The sequence below is a fragment of the Dermochelys coriacea genome, chromosome 1 (assembly GCF_009764565.3).
Source record: "Dermochelys coriacea isolate rDerCor1 chromosome 1, rDerCor1.pri.v4, whole genome shotgun sequence".
Taxonomy (NCBI): domain Eukaryota; kingdom Metazoa; phylum Chordata; order Testudines; family Dermochelyidae; genus Dermochelys; species Dermochelys coriacea.
This window is the reverse complement of record NC_050068.2, coordinates 51461194-51477884: the sequence shown is the minus strand read 5'-3', so window position 1 is coordinate 51477884 and position 16691 is coordinate 51461194. Positions and strand designations below refer to the sequence as shown.

Genomic DNA, 16691 nt, shown 5'->3' with positions numbered 1-16691 from the left:
TTCCTGCCAGGCAAGGGCATCAAGCAGGGCTTAGGGTAGAAATAAAACTGGACTTTTCTAGTGCCTTACATCCTAGATATCAAAGTGCTTCACAAATATTTGCACAGAAATCCTTTTATCATTCCTACAAAGTATATAGATTTCCATTTTAAAGAGGAGGCAACTGCAGCAGAAAGGTTATGTAACACGCTCAAAGTGACTGCAAGTCTGGCACAGCCACATATAGAAGACTGCTCCCTTAGCCTGCACTTTTACCACAAAGCCATCCTTTCCTCTCTGAAGAAAGATTATGGAAAGATATGTTCCATATCATGCACTTCCTAGAAGGGGCTTGCTTTGTCAGAGTTGGGGGGGAAAAACTGCAAGAGCCATGTTTTTGCAGTGATGTGGTACAGTAGCTATTTTAACAGCTGCTTTGTATTCTACCAGTGTTAAAATATTTTCCTATTGTACAGTGCATGATATGGACAACAAGTCTGGTTACCACTCAACAGGATTTTCTAAACTTAGCCAAAGCAAGTACCCCTCTCGGATTAATGGCTTCTCAAATTTGTGTTAGAGACAGATTTCTTGAACTCAAATCCTAAAATCTGAGCACAGCCCGATTTTAGTACCTCTGTTCTCCAGGAAGGGCAGAGACCTCTACCTCCTCCTCCCTCCTGAGCAACTCTGTAGCTTGTTAGGAAAAATGGTCCCTAGATTCTTTTCATTCCTTGGGTTGATTGCAGGGTCATCTTATAAATCTTTAGCTACACCACATGCAGAATGTAAGGTGCCTCTCCATACTGATTATGGGGGTCAAACAAGAATACAGCCCTGTAGATGTTAATTATATTTTGAGGGACTCAAGGAACAATCAGTTATAAGCAGCAGCTAGTTTATTCAAAGTATATTAAATTTAAATGAATGAATTTAAAAAGAAAGGGTGTACACTGGAACCAGGGATAAAAAGACAGATCTGTAAGAGGTCCCCAGAAACTGCTAAATAAAGGTGCTCTTAAATAACTGCAAAAAGAAAAGGAGTACTTGTGGCACCTTAGAGACTAACAAATTTTTAAATTTTATAAATTTAAATTTTAAATTTGTTAGTCTAAGGTGCCACAAGTACTCCTTACTCCTTTTCTTTTTGCGAATACAGACTAACACGGCTGCTACTCTGAAACCTTAAATAACTGGAGGTTTTGTCTCTTTCTGCACCTCACTTTAATGTAATGAGTTAAGAAAAAGTCATACCCTCACATTAGACCATTTACTAGATTTAAATAACCCCAAACTGGATTTCATTTTTGCAAGTGCCAGTTTCATTAAGGTAACACCATAGATTTAATTTTTTTTTTTTTTTTTTTTTTTTTTTTTAAAAAAACACACTAGAGCACTTGCTCTAATGGCTCAATAAATTCTACTTTAAGTTTATTCACACTGGGTTGATACAGGGTCTTTTCAGACAACATGCCACTGAAGGCTGAAAACGAGGCCAATATGTTTAGGTCCTGGGAGAGCTGCAGGTCAGCAGGAGGTCTCCTTGTATTGAGTTTTAGTCATCTCAAGAAGGATTAGACAGGATGTTAAGGACAACCTCGAGGTGGTGTTTTAGACACCATTAAGGATAAAAAACACAAGGGATAGAGACAGATGGTAGTAGATAGCGTTGGCTATTCAAATGCACACTACAACTTTTAGTTCTAAAGAAGCAGTTTGCAATGTGCATTGGAAGCAAGGGAAAGTCCCTTGGGGAAGATTTGTGAAATGTCCAGTGGCAAAAAGAGGCAGATAGTTTTAGATACCAAAGCATCTTTTCAGATTAGATGAGGTAGTAGTCCAAGGTCTGGCATGACTGCAATATTTACATACAATCTACTGACCACATTGTGTCTGTTAATGTTAACAGACTGGAAGGACTTTAGGCCAAGGGGGAAGTCAGATTTGTTTCAAGCTTTCTTTGAAAAGCTACAGCTTGGGTAAGGGAAGATCAAGAGGGCTCCTAACCCAATGAGTCTTTTGTGGTGTTATGAACCCTAAGAAGGGGAGTTTAGATTACAAGGGTAAGATGGGAATGTTAGAAATGGGATGAAATCAAGTATGAAAGAATTTAAGAAAGTTTCCCTGAGCCTAGTCTTAAGTGAAGGGGAATCTTGTGTGGCATATTGAGAGATCAGAGTACTAGACTGTGTGCAGTATTTAAAAATCTTACACTGGAATAGAGAGAGCTCCTCTAATTCCTATAGCATAGAAGTACCCAAGGCCTCAGTATCTAATGTCCTCTAACTTCATCCTGGATTCTTCCTGGTTGGTCTTCTGCAAGCTCTACTCTGCTTTCACCATGAATTCTACTTCTTTAAGGTAGAATCTCAGGTCTGCCCCAAATTCATCCTCACTGCTGCTTTAATCTGTTCTCCATTGAAGTCTTATCCTTTAAGGCTGTCCTTGTCTGTTTAAGACCAGGTAAAACAATATCCCTATTGCCCGCCCCTGCAAGCGCTCCATTATAAAAAAAAATTAATCCTGTCATCAGCTACTTTCAGATTCAAATATTTTTCCACAACCTCTCCACTCCTGACTTGTCTCAGTCTAGTCAGACTGGCTGAATTAAACATCTTCACAGCACCTTAAGAGCTTAAAATGATCCAAACCCAAACTCCTCTTTTTGCTCAAGTTCTGTCACTGTTAACAAATCATTCCTGTCATTCAGGCACACAGCTGGGGATGGAGAGGCATCTTTGACTTCCTTTTCATTTCCCTCCTCGCCCCCCAGCAGTGTCCAATCCCTGCTGCAGCTCCCAGTAGAGAGTCAGACTCTTTCTTTCCACACAGCTAGCACTCCTAGCCCTTATCTTGCATTTTGCTGACTGCAGTGTCCACTTGTTTGGCCTCAAACATCTACAGGTCCCCTAACTTTAGGCACATTAAGGGCCCATCACATCACTTCCCCTTCAATTCTCTGCATTGCCTCTCCTCCCCACACCATAGCATCAAATTTCATCTTTGCTTATAAAGCCCCCACAATTCCACCCCTCACTACTGATCTGCTGTACCCTTTCTTTCCTCTGCCAATTAAGCATTCAAGGATTGTTTTCCTCCCCAGTGCATGCCTACACATTCTACATGGGAACACCAACCCTGAACTTATCCCTAGGGCTTTCTCCAATTCCCTTCTGCTGTGATCTCACCTAAAAAAAAAAGGTAGCCAACCACTGATGATTTGATGGTGCAGTACGTGAAAGGAATTACATTCAAGATGATTTGTGCAATAGCTAACTTTCATAGATAGGTGATCTCTGTGTTGCCTTTGCCTTCCTGTCTATTGTTTGAAAAAGGACTCAAATGAGTGATTAATACAATACCTGCCCTGCAGATCTTGTAGTCTATTTATGGTAAGAGTCAATATAGTTTCCCCTTTTGATTCACAACCCATTTTGAGATCTAGATAAGATTTAGAGGTTAAGGCCATAAGGACTATTGTGATCATCTAGTCTGACCTCCTGCTGAGTACAGGCCATAGGACTTCTGAGGTTTCCACCCTAAGATGCTCCAGTTCAAACAGAAATTCACCCAATATTGATTTAAAGAGGTGCCAAAGATAGAGAATCCACTACAAGTCTTAGTAAGTTGAAGCTTGGACAAGTGAAGCTAGAGACACATTCATAAGGCAAGATATTTATTAAAAGTGCTTTTAGTTTACATTAAAACTAGTCTAGTCTAGAGTCCTTGTAAAAAAAATCATATTTAAAAATGTCAGCTAAAATAATAAGCATCATGGTTACTGACACATGACCTGCAGTGCCCTATAAAAATGTAAGACCAACTCTGTTGATCAGGAGGCAAGTGCTTCGATTTTAGTCAGTGTGTTGGTTCACTGGCATTTATTGCAGAGGAAGAACTGCTGGTGTCTCCATAAAGGATACGTGCATGTACCTGCAATAGAAACAGGCAGCTAGTTAGTTGCAAGTTATTTAACTGATATCTTGTTAATAGGAAACTCTACTGAGGTAGAAGAATGATTTGGGTTTCAGCACCTGAGTGCTTCAGCATCATGCAAATCTGAAACAAAGTTATGGCTATGCCTAGATTGTAAGATTGCTCTTACAAGAAGAGCCATTCTTACTTTTAAGATCACCTCAACCTTCAAGATGTTTGTAGTTAGTATAAGCCACTACCTTGTTGTGGGAGCTACTAGATAGGACTACCAATTATGCAGAAACTTTTGATTAAATAGCTTGCACATAGGACCTCCCATAGCATAGCTCCATTGATCAGAACAGCATGATTTGCATCAGTTGGAGATTTGGCCAGTTTTAATCCCTGCTGTTATTTGGAGCCAAACAGAAAGCATTTAGTGTCTTAGGAACTTACTTTGACAGCTTGTACTTCTCTCTAATTGCTTGCTGTGGTCGATGAGAAGCATCAAGGCATGCTTTATGTAGATCACTCAGACAAGGCACTATCTCGCTTAGCGAATATCCAGTGAATGCAGCAAGTGTTTCTGGCTGATCAGTAGAGGAAAAGAATTATGGTACATTATTGCATTTGTTTAGGTATTGCGTCTTCCAGATTTTTGTAGAGGCCTTCTGTCAAGAAGCAACTCACATTTCTGCTGACTACTTAGATGAACAGATGCATCTGTTTTGCTGCTGAAGTTAGATCCCATAGCAGTCGCCATACAGGATCTGAGCCCTCTCAATACCCCAGATGCATCCTACTATCAATGTCCACTTTAGGTCTTTACTACAGCAGAGAAGGCTGACAAGAAGCTCCTTTGGAGGCAGACAGGATACTTGCTGGTGTCTTTCACCAGTTCTGATCAGTTTCCCCTACCATTACCACCAAATGAAATTATTCCTACAGCACAGAGGCAGATACCAGTTAGATTGGTATTGGGTAAAACCATGTGCATTAAGATTCTAATTCCCCCAACACAAACAGTTGCATAGAGGAGAGTCTATCAGTTTTTTTTTAATAGGATGGATCAATACATTGACAAGACGGTTAAGGACTAATCTCATTAGGACTGCATACCATATCAGGTTAGTCTCAGCCAGTGAGCAAAGTAGAGTATTGTTCCTGCCTGTGCAGAAGTTCTAGATGGAAGAGAGGAGCAAATCTTAAACTAGCTAGATATTAACTGTATGCCAGTGGAAAAGACTGTTTAGTTGAACTAGAACCCTCCCAAGAGATCTGCTAGTTCATACCATCTAGAGTGGAGATTCTTTCCACTTAAGTCTGAACCTGTAGATGTAAGAAACCTTGTTCCACAGCACCTCAGAGAATTAAGAGCTTACCCAGAAATGTCTGTTCACAGTGTAATTTGCTAGACAGTAAGCTGCTGCAGCAGTTTGTGAAGGAAGGTACTTCAGAAATGGATCAGCTTCCAGGAGACTCAACTCTGCTACATACTAGGCAAAAGTTTGCAAAAAGTTATTCAAATAGACCTCTGTGTATACAGTGAGATCAATTCAGTGTGCTCCAAACAAGCATTGGTTATCTTTCCAGCACCACGGTTTTGGAGAATAGTGGATTATATACTCTGTTTAGAAAGCTGCTTTCTCTGTTGAGAAAGTTAGGGTGAAATCCTGCCCTTACTGGAGTCAACAGGAGTTCTACAGTAATCTTTAATGGGGTCAGAAGTCACCTTTTAGAGAGATACCAGTTAGCTGAGTGAAGGCTGGGCAGTCTTGTGGTCAAAGAACTGGACTGGGACTCAGGAGGCCTGGGTTTGTTTCCAACTCTATCACGGCTTCTTACACGGCCCCAGGCAAGTTAGGGAGCTGAGGCATGCAAACTATCTGTGACAGTGGGAATAAGACTTGCTTTTTTACCCTTTGTCCTTTACATTGCTAGTGAAAATGTAGGTCCTGTAGTGCTATATTATATTGGTACAGTCAGGGCAGGGCCCTGATCTTTGTTGGGGCCTCTGGACTCTACCACTATACATGTTCTATCAGTACAGACTGACAGCATAAAGCTGTTTTGGAAAGCAAGAAGTGTGATAGATTTTGCTAGTAGGTTTAAATTGAATGTGCTGTGCACCACAAAGTGCACGCCTGGTAACAATCTCCAGTTAGGATACTGGTTTATCAGGGTGTTAGTCATGTTTGACTGACAGGCAGGCACCCTCAGCATGTTCCCTATGATAAGGGTTTTCCAATCAAGAGGATGCTCCTGAGAGTAAACTAAGTTTGAAAGTTCCCACTCTTCCACCCCACACATGTTCCTGGTTTATCAATCACTGCCCTCCCACAGCCCTTAAAGGAGTGCAACACATACCCTTGCAAAGTTCTCTGTCCTGACACAGACTCCATGTCTCTGTAAATACTGAAGGAGAAACTGGTTGATAGTTGGTACTGTCAAGTCAAAAGCCAGTACTTTCAGGAGCAGGTGTTCCATTCTTAATAGCTGTCTCTTTGTGTAAGTATCATCTGTTATATACACAAACTCCTCTACCTCTGGAGGGTAGATCTCTTCATATTTCCTAAAAAGCAGTGCAAAAAGTCCATTAAGTCTATAAGGTTTGAAGTTGCAATCAGAAAGAAAGGCTTGTCAGAGTCATTGCTGGGATGACCATGTGGGTCCACCTTCATCCAACAAGATTCATAGACTTCAGCCCCTACTTAGGCATATCCTGTAACACACATGGTACCTTTTGACAAGCTTAACACATTCAGCTCTTACCTACAAGAGCTTTTTAGATTGTAAGTGACTATACAACAGGGCAGCAGACATTAGACTGCCTCCTTAAGAGTTATATTATGCAGGATGCCATCTTGTACCATTTTTTAAAAAAATTCACATTGACGTTAAGCAGCTTTTAAGAGCCAAAAGTCCCCATAATACAATACGCTCCAGACAAAAGTTTTGGTTTAGTCCATGTTCAAAATCAAATCAGTAAGAGGAGTTTGTGAATTAAGAAGGATAGAATGCAAGTTTGAAGACAAATTCTTACCACAACAAGGTGTGTGTTGTCAGAACCAGCACAACTCTTCAGAATAGATTTTAGTTTCAACTTCTAAATGAGACCAAGAGGTCTTTTCCCACAAGAAGTTTGTCTGTCAAGACTTTAGTAGGCAACATAAAGAACACTTACGCAGCCAGAAGAATTGCTGCTGTTCCCACAAGCTGCAGCTTCCCTCTGAGGACAGACATGCAGGAAAGAAACCTGTCCAGAAAGTTGACAGCTAGGTACAGTGTTTCAGTACGAAGTTTGTATTCTTGCCCAACTTCCACCAGCCAGTCCACCAAGATTGCACGCATCCCTGATGTGATGTCTGGCTGCTTTCGCATGTAACATGGTTTTGGCCTGTATCTTATCTGTTTAGAAAGATTTGAGGTTCAATAATTAGGACATTGTAAGAATAACCACCTTTGCCATATCCATGGTGTAAGCAATTATTTTCATTGATGGTCAATATATTAAGGTCATTACTGATTCCCACCATCAATCAGTGGAGATCTGTACTGAATTCAGCAACAAAAAGTTAATCATGAAGTTTGATAGCTGTAATTGAGGAAGATCTACCACAGTGCAAAAGCTAGTGTATAGTAGAAGCACTACTCTGGTGGGGATTAGGAGCCCCAGGTAACCACCACCTCTTCAGATTGCTACAGCCTTTTTTGCCACATTCTCTTACTCGCAACCTGATAAATAGTTTCTCAAGAGCTGTTGCAAGTCTCTTCACCCCAGCAAAGCTCAGTTACACATTCCATCTGAGAGAGGAGCTAGAGTCTGAAGCCATCCTGCATCTTAGATGATTCTTCTCACTACCTCCTGCTCTGACCTTGGCCATCAACACAAGGAGCTTACGGAGAATGCTTTGTTAAAAAGAGAATGCAGGTAGTAAAAGAGATGCTAAATGACAACCTGAGAATCTGAAAGCTGTGTCATGCAGTAATGTTTTAAGAGTGGCAATCTACATCTAAGACGCAAGAGTTGCCAGTACATGTAGGGTCAAGGAAGTGCCGACATAGGCTTGTGAAAGCCACTCACTTCAGCTTCTCGAAGGTACTGATGAATGTCTTCTGCATAGTCTCCCACATTCATTACATCCACATTGTTATCCACATGAACTTCATGTTGTGACTGGAATGATGTATCCACCAACATAGGAGAACCTGCACAATCAGGATTCTCATTACATAAGGCATCCAACAAGACTTAACTTATCCTGCCAATTTGCTTGCAGTACAAGATTGAATCACATTTATATGAACAAGTAATCTACAGATAATTTAGACAAGTTTACTTTTATTAAAAAAGTAAGCCACTTAATGTATGAGATTAGTGTTACAAGCAAGGTTTTGAGCAGTGACAGTTACCTGTACTCAAATCCAACAGCAGATGAATATTGGGTTTCATTGTGCTAGTATCCACTTCACACAGGCTAGGTTCCACTTCTTCTACCACTGTGCAGCTACATCCGTCTTTCTGCTCTGGTTCATCTACATATATCGCAAACCCTTGCTTGGATGTTACATTGACCATCCAGCTAGGGAATATATTCTTTCCAGAGGGAGGGAAAGCATTTTCAGAGCCAGAGAAGCGTCCGACTATGGTGGTACCCTGAAATAAAGTACAGATTTAACCTGTAGGAAGAGATCTAGGTACAAACAGAAAAAGTGCAATTCATATTTTTAGAGGAAAGCCACACATTTTCCTTAATACTGCAGACTGGAAGCACTTGCATCAATAAACTGAACATTAGTTGAAACAAAGCTTGCCATTACAACTAGCATTTAGGAAATTCGGCTTACTGTTATCTTGCTGTAATGGATATTTGTGCCACATGGAGAATTTAATTGTCTTCCAGTTTAATAAGACAGGATCAGTCTTGAATAATCTTATATTGCAAGTGTCAAACATTTAACTGCAAAATGGCCAGCCTGAGCAATTCTGCTGAAATGCCAACTGTAATTATAAGCTATGAGCTACAGTTCAATTTATTCATGCTGAGAACTACCAACATAAAATGCAGCCCAACACTTGTTACCTTAGCTTGTTGAAGAAAACAAGTGCATTAAGAGTTTAAAATACACAGTCTTTTATAATTTGATATTAAGGTTGTTAAAACGGTTTTTGCATATGCCAAATGTCTCAAGAGATCGTTTTAAGAGTAAAAAGAAAAGGAGTACTTGTGGCACCTTAGAGACCAACACATTTATTTGAGCATAAGCTTTCGTGAGCTTATGCTCAAATAAATGTGTTGGTCTCTAAGGTGCCACAAGTACTCCTTTTCTTTTTGTGGATACAGACTAACACAGCTGCTACTCTGAAACCTGTCATTTTAAGAGTATAGTTTTCAGAAAAAAAAAACTGGGTTTTGTATTGAAAAGCTAATAAAAGCCTTTTATAAGGGTCATATCAATGCCAATAGTCAAGAGCAAGCCTCTAGATGAAAGCTATTAGAAGTTTCTTATAATTCTAGTGAGTATGTCCACGAACTGCACAAGTGGGTCAGAGTTTATCCCAGGTCACAGTGAATGTTTTGAACTGGGCAAGTAGTTTGTCTATTCATCCCATGAACCTGAGGTAAGAGCTTGCAGCCCCCAGTGAGCATACACTGTATTAAGTACATCATAAGCCAGGTCTTTGAGTAATACATTAGGCACCCAGGTTTGAAAAAGCTTTGGCCGAAGTCAGGCTCTGAAATAAAAAGGGGGCCAATTTTCAGAATGTTGAGCAATCACAAACCCTACCATGTCAATAAGAACTGCAGTTGCAGTGACTCAAATAAGAACTTTTCAGAGATGTTGAGCCCTCCAACCCCCATTTGGCTTCAGTGGGATTTGTAGGTATGCCAAACTTCTGTAGCCAGGTTCCTCTATTTTGGAGCCTGACTTTAAACACAAAGATCTCAAGACAGTGATGGGGGGGAGGGGAGAGGTCAGTTTTTATTGCACAATACCAGATGTACTCCAAGGATTACCACCTTTAAATGATAATCTGTTATTACTCTAATCCTACTGGACTGCTTTCCTCTAAAGAGCTTTGCACAGGAGTAGCAGCTACTATACATGCAAGGACCATTCCAGGTTAGGACACAGTAGAGTACTAGAGAGAGTCATGCTAACCAGATTAAAATCTGCATAGTGGCTCTGGCACCTAAATTTATTCTGGAACATGAGGGGAAACTGAGAAAAAAAGGCTATCCCGAAGGTAATTCTTGCTCTCTGTATGAATGTATTGCCACCATATCGACACATTGTAGGAGTCATGTACCGAGCCATGGAACCTTTGAGCAGTAGTTGGCAGTTAAGGGGCATATACATTTCCACTGAGCCCTACATTCCATAGGCCAGGGTTAGAGAGAAGCCACACAACAGTCCCTCTCCCTCCAGAAAACTTACTTAAAGCTGGGCTCCAAGTTAGGGAGAAATGGTCAATAGGGCCCCACTGTAGAATACCAGCTAGCCAGGGCCTCCCCAAAAAGATCTGCTAACTGAACAGGGATTGAAGCACTACCCTTTCAAATCCCATGTGTGCTCTGGATGAAATATAGGGAGAGAAAAGCAAATCATGTGTATTAGCCAAATTCCATATGGCAAATCCAGTACTGCCAGCCCCAAGCATTCAAAAAGAATCATGAAATAGCCTTAAAAGTCAGAGGTAATAAATGCTGGGTTCTTTTTATTTGCATTCTAGTTTGAGCCTTTAAGGTGCACTTGGGCCACATTTTCAAGCTTGTTTCTGCAACTCTGTGGGCTAGAAATTTATCCTTTCTATATTAAAAAAAATGAACTGAGATTCTCAAGTAATCACAGGATTCCAGGAGCTAGGGCTTCAAGGAAGATACTAAAAGCTATGTTATTTACAATAAAATTGCCACAGTTGGTACTGTGTCCCTCCAGTGCAAGCTAAGGGTCAGGTCATTTATCAGGCTTTTGTCACTTTGGGGGGGAAAAAAAATGAAGGAAGTCATGTTAGGTATTTACATACTTAAATATCTCCTGATCAGTCAGACTTTTAGATACCTATTTTGCACACATGTTTTTTAAACTCATGTTTACCAACATTCCCAACAATGCCCTTGACGGTTTACATATCAGTTCACAAAGTTTAAAAAAAGATGTACTAGGTTTAGAGAAACACTCAGGTTAGGTAAGGAGAAAATGGTCATAGTTCCTCCTGGTCTCTGGTTAAGATGCATAGTAAGAAGAAACTCAGTGCTGGAATAACAGGGGCCTTGACAAAATTTGTTTGGAGACAAGAAAAGCTTCCATAGCAACTGCCCATGTTATATCTGACTTAAGTTATGTCATCCACACATGCACAAAAGGCACCCCGGGCGTTTGAAAGACACTTGTCATAAGTGTAATCCCACAATAAGCAATGGGGTTCTCCCCCCCCCCAAAAATACCTGGCCACATGCCCTCAAGCACTGCCCATTCTCAGTCAGCAGCCCAAGCACAGCCCGCTGTGGTGGATTTTGGTTGGAATAAGGCCCAGCTGCAACCCGGCGGATCTCCCAACTTCCAGCTGGGGAGATCCCACTCTTATCGTTGTGATGCATTGTTTCAAGGTCAGCAGCTGACAGCTAAGAGAAGAGAATGGCATGTTAGTCATCCCAGGCACGTTCACCCCCATTTCTCTCTAGAGACAAGAGTCTAGATTCCCCTTCCCACTCCTAGAAGGGGAGCAGATCTCGCCCATGACTGCTTCTTATTCTAAAGGCAGGACGCTGCCTCTAGGTCTCATCATTCACCACTGGAACAATTTACCAAGGGAGATTCTCCATCACTGACGAAGTTTAAATCAAGAGTGGGTGTGTTTTTCTAAAAGATACGCTCTAGGAATTATTTCATGGAAGGTCTCTGGCCTGCATTACCCTGGCCAGAGGGGACGATCACAATGGTCCCTTCTCACCTGAGAATCTGTGACTCATGAGCAGTAGGTCTTTTCACGCTCAGTGTGTGACAGATTGAGCTTCATTAATGCCACCCCGCCCAAAAAAAAAAAAACCCACAACAACCCCAGCTGCCCCGTTGGAGCCACTCCCTACAAGCGCTGCAGCTCCACAGGGAATTTTTTTTTTTGGGGGGGGGGGGGGAAGCAGGGATGCAAGGGAAGAGGCCACTGAAAGTAGGCGCCTACGGTAACCCAGGCCAGAGGGCGCCCTGGGGGGCTCTCGGATGCCCAGGGCGGAGGCTCTCCTTGCTATTGCTTACTGCTAGGGCAGAGCACCCTGAAGCCAGGAGCCCCAGAGCGGGAGGGTCCCCGCCCCGCCAGCAATGCCCGGGCCAAGCGCCCCCTGAGCCCCGCGGACGCTGGAGGCCAGGCGGGACGAGCCCCCCCCTGCGAGGAGCCCAACGCGCACTAGGGCCCCGGAGCCGCCGCCGCCGCCGCTGCCGCCGCCCCTTGCCCGCTAGGCAGCCGCTGGCCAGGGCGCCGAGCCGCACCGCTGCCCCCGGCCCCGCCTATGTAGCCCGCGGCCCGGGGGCGGGGGAGGCGGCGGCGCAGCCCCTCCCCCGCGGGCGCTGATGACTTTCAACCCGCCCGCGGCTGTTGGTGCCGGCCCGTTGGAAGCTGAGACCGGCGGCGGCGGCGGCTCCCCTGGCAACCGCAGCGGCCGTGGCGGGGCCCGGGGGGGATCTCCATGGAGACCCGGCCCGCCGCGGGGGGGGGGGTTGGGCTTCCCCCTCTCCCGGTCCCTGCAAAGGGTGTCCGGGACCCCCACCGAGGGCCGGGTCCGAGCAGGGCGCCCCGGGCTGGCCCTGAAGGCGAGTCACGCGCCCACCGCTGCGTTGCCCCTGCTGGGACTCGCGAGCGGAGCGGAGCGGAGCGGCTCCCCCAGCTACACCCCGCTGGAGCGGTGCGAGCCATTGGGGGATGACACCCCCTTCCCCCCCCCCCCCGAGTTCCTACTAGCGCGTGGAATAGCTGCAGTGACCCCCCACCCCACCCCCCTTCGGCTCCTTTCCATAAACCGCAGCACGCAAGGCCCCACCCTCCTTTGGCCCCAGAGATTACAAGTGCGACTCCTTTTGCACGAGAATTGTAAACAAATCAATGACCGGACCTTCATGCATCCGGGGCATGAGTCCTGCAAGAAAAACCAGAATCCAGGAGATCTGGAAAAAAAAGAAAAGGAGGACTGGTGGCACCATAGAGACTAACATTCCTCTGAGCATAAGCTTTCCTGAGCTACAGCTCACTTCATGGGTTTCAGAGTAGCAGCCGTGTTAGTCTGTATTCGCAAAAAGAAAAGGAGGACTTGTGGCACCTTAGAGACTAACAAATTTATTAGAGCATAAGCTTTCGTGAGCTACAGCTCACTTCATCGGATGCATTTGGTGGAAAAAACAGAGGAGAGATTTATATACACACACACAGAGAACATGAAACAATGGGCTTATCATACACACTGTAAGGAGAGTGATCACTTAAGATAAGCCATCACCAGCAGCAGGGGGGGGAAGGAGGAAAACCTTTCATAGTGACAAGCAGGTAGGCTAATTCCAGCAGTTAACAAGAATATCAGAGGAACAGTGGGGGGTGGGGTGGGGGGAGAAATACCATGGGGAAATAGTTTTACTTTGTGTAATGACTCATCCATTCCCAGTCTCTATTCAAGCCTAAGTTAATTGTATCCATGGAAGGTTTTCCTCCTTTCCCCCCCCTGCTGTGGGTGATGGCTTATCTTAAGTGATCACTCTCCTTACAGTGTGTATGATAAACCCATTGTTTCATGTTCTCTGTGTGTGTGTATATAAATCTCTCCTCTGTTTTTTCCACCAAATGCATCCGATGAAGTGAGCTGTAGCTCACGAAAGCTTATGCTCTAATAAATTTGTTAGTCTCTAAGGTGCCACAAGTACTCCTTTTCTTTTTACTGTAAGGAGAGTGATCACTTAAGATGAGCCATCACCAGCAGCGGGGCGGGGGGGGGAAAGGAGGAAAACCTTTCATGGTGACAAGCAAGGTAGGCTAATTCCAGCAGTTAACAAGAATATCAGAGGAACAGTGGGGGGTGGGGTGGGAGGGAGAAATACCATGGGGAAATAGTTCACTTCATGGGATGCATGCCGTGGAAAATACAGCGGGGAGATTTTATATACCCAGAGAACATGAAACAATGGGTGTTACCATACACACTGTAACGAGTCACAATTCCTCCTTTTCTTTTTGCGGATCCCGACTAACAGGGCTGCTACTTTGAAACAGGTGATCTTTGCAACTGTGGCCCCCAAATCCAAACGATACAATCTGAACCGGAAACAAATGTAAGTTTCTTCTGCATCACTGGTAAAATGTAAAAAGAAAAGGAGTACCGGTGGCACCTTAGAGACTAACAAATTTATTAGAGCATAAGCTTTCGTGAGCTACAGCTCACTTCATCGGATGCATTTGGTGGAAAAAACAGAGGAGAGATTTATATACACACACACAGAGCTACATACCACACAGACTATGCTGACAGCTTGTGCCACACACTCTCAAAGAAACTGCGGAACCACCTGATCAACATCCTCTACAGCAAACAGGGAAAGATTAAGAATGAGCTCCCAAAACTGGATACTCTCATAAAGAACCAACCTTCCACACAAACTTCCTCGTGGCTGGACTTTACAAAAACTAGACAAGCCATTTACAAAACACACTTTGCTTCTCTACAAAAGAAAAAGGACACTAAGCTATCTAAACTACTATATGCCACAAGGGGCCACAACAATGGTTCCCGTAACCCACCCAGCAATATTGTTAATCTATCCAACTATACTCTTAGCCCAGCAGAAGAATCTGTCCTATCTCGGGGCCTCTCCTTTTGCCCCTCCACCCCCACGAACATGATACAGTTCTGTGGTGACCTAGAATCCTATTTTCGACGTCTCAGACTCAAGGAATATTTCCAACACACCTCTGACCAACATATTAACCCACAGAGACCTTCCTGCCAACACTACAAAAAGAAGGATTCTGGGTGGACTCCTCCTGAAGGTCGAAACAGCAGCCTGGATTTCTACATAGACTGCTTCCGCCGACGTGCACGAGCTGAAATTGTGGAAAAGCAGCATCGCTTACCCCATAACCTCAGCCATGCAGAACACAGTGCCATCCACAGCCTCAGAAACAACTCTGACATCATAATCAAAAAGGCTGACAAAGGAGGTGCTGTCGTCATCATGAATAGGTCGGAGTATGAACAAGAGGCTACTAGGCAGCTCTCCAACACCACTTTCTACAAGCCATTACCCTCTGATCCCACTGAGAGTTACCAAAAGAAACTACAGCATGTGCTCAAGAAACTCCCTGAAAAAGCACAAGAACAAATCCGCACAGACACACTCCTGGAGCCCCGACCTGGGGTATTCTATCTGCTACCCAAGATCCATAAACCTGGAAATCCTGGACGCCCCATCATCTCAGGCATTGGCACCCTGACAGCAGGATTGTCTGGCTATGTAGACTCCCTCCTCAGGCCCTTCGTTACCAGCACTCCCAGCTATCTTCGAGACACCACCGATTTCCTGAGGAAACTACAGTCCATTGGTGATCTTCCTAAAAACACCATCCTAGCCACAATGGATGTAGAAGCCCTCTACACCAACATTCCACACAAAGATGGACTACGAGCCGTCAGGAACAGTATCCCCGATACTGTCACGGCTAACCTGGTGGCTGAACTTTGTGACTTTGTCCTGACCCATAACTATTTCACATTTGGTGACAATGTATACCTTCAAATCAGCGGCACTGCGATGGGTACCAGCATGGCCCCACAGTATGCCAACATTTTTATGGCTGACTTAGAACAACGCTTCCTCAGCTCTCGTCCCCTAATGCCCCTACTCTACTTGCGCTACATTGATGACATCTTCATCATCTGGACCCATGGAAAAGAAGCTCTTGAGGAATTCCACCATGATTTCAACAATTTCCATCCCACCATCAACCTCAACCTGGACCAGTCCACACAAGAGATCCACTTCCTGGACACTACGGTGCTCATAAGCGATGGTCACATAAACACCACCCTATATCGGAAACCTACTGACTGCTATTCCTACCTACATGCCTCTAGCTTTCATCCAGATCATACCACTCGATCCATTGTCTACAGCCAAGCTCTACGATACAACCGCATTTGCTCCAACCCCTCAGACAGAGACAAACACCTACAAGATCTCTATCATGCATTCCTACAACTACAGTACCCACCTGCTGAAGTGAAGAAACAGATTGACAGAGCCAGAAGAGTACCCAGAAGTCACCTACTACAGGACAGGCCCAACAAAGAAAACAACAGAACGCCACTAGCCATCACCTTCAGCCCCCAACTAAAACCTCTCCAACGCATCATCAAGGATCTACAACCTATCCTGAAGGACGAGCCATCACTCTCACAGATCTTGGGAGACAGACCAGTCCTTGCTTACAGACAGCCCCCCAATCTGAAGCAAATACTCACCAGCAACCACACACCACACAACAGAACCACTAACCCAGGAACCTATCCTTGCAACAAAGCCCGTTGCCAACTCTGTCCACATATCTATTCAGGGGATACCATCATAGGGCCTAATCACATCAGCTACACTATCAGAGGCTCGTTCACCTGCGCATCTACCAATGTGATATATGCCATCATGTGCCAGCAATGCCCCTCTGCCATGTACATTGGCCAAACTGGACAGTCTCTACGTAAAAGAATGAATGGACATAAATCAGACGTAAAGAATTATAACATTCAAAAACCAGTTGGAGA

General features: G+C 44.1%; 1 protein-coding gene across 5 annotated transcripts; it reads right to left on the bottom strand.

The window, feature by feature from the left end:
* Positions 1 to 3642: 3642 nt before the first annotated feature.
* Positions 3643 to 12440, bottom strand: CCNA1 (cyclin A1). Of its 5 annotated transcripts, none has more exons than XM_043504411.1 (9): positions 12348 to 12440; positions 11346 to 11522; positions 8308 to 8551; positions 7979 to 8103; positions 7079 to 7302; positions 6262 to 6466; positions 5277 to 5390; positions 4351 to 4484; positions 3643 to 3912 (listed from the first exon to the last, which is right to left on the bottom strand). In XM_043504411.1, exons 2-9 carry the CDS (start codon positions 11496 to 11498, stop codon positions 3861 to 3863), a joined length of 1251 nt encoding a protein of 416 aa, XP_043360346.1. In that variant the 5' UTR covers positions 11499 to 11522; positions 12348 to 12440; the 3' UTR covers positions 3643 to 3860. The 5 variants fall into 5 exon arrangements, with proteins under 5 accessions (XP_043360346.1, XP_043360345.1, XP_043360344.1 ...); XM_043504410.1 differs by having other exon boundaries at positions 12301 to 12380; XM_043504409.1 differs by having other exon boundaries at positions 11958 to 12377.
* Positions 12441 to 16691: the final 4251 nt, after the last annotated feature.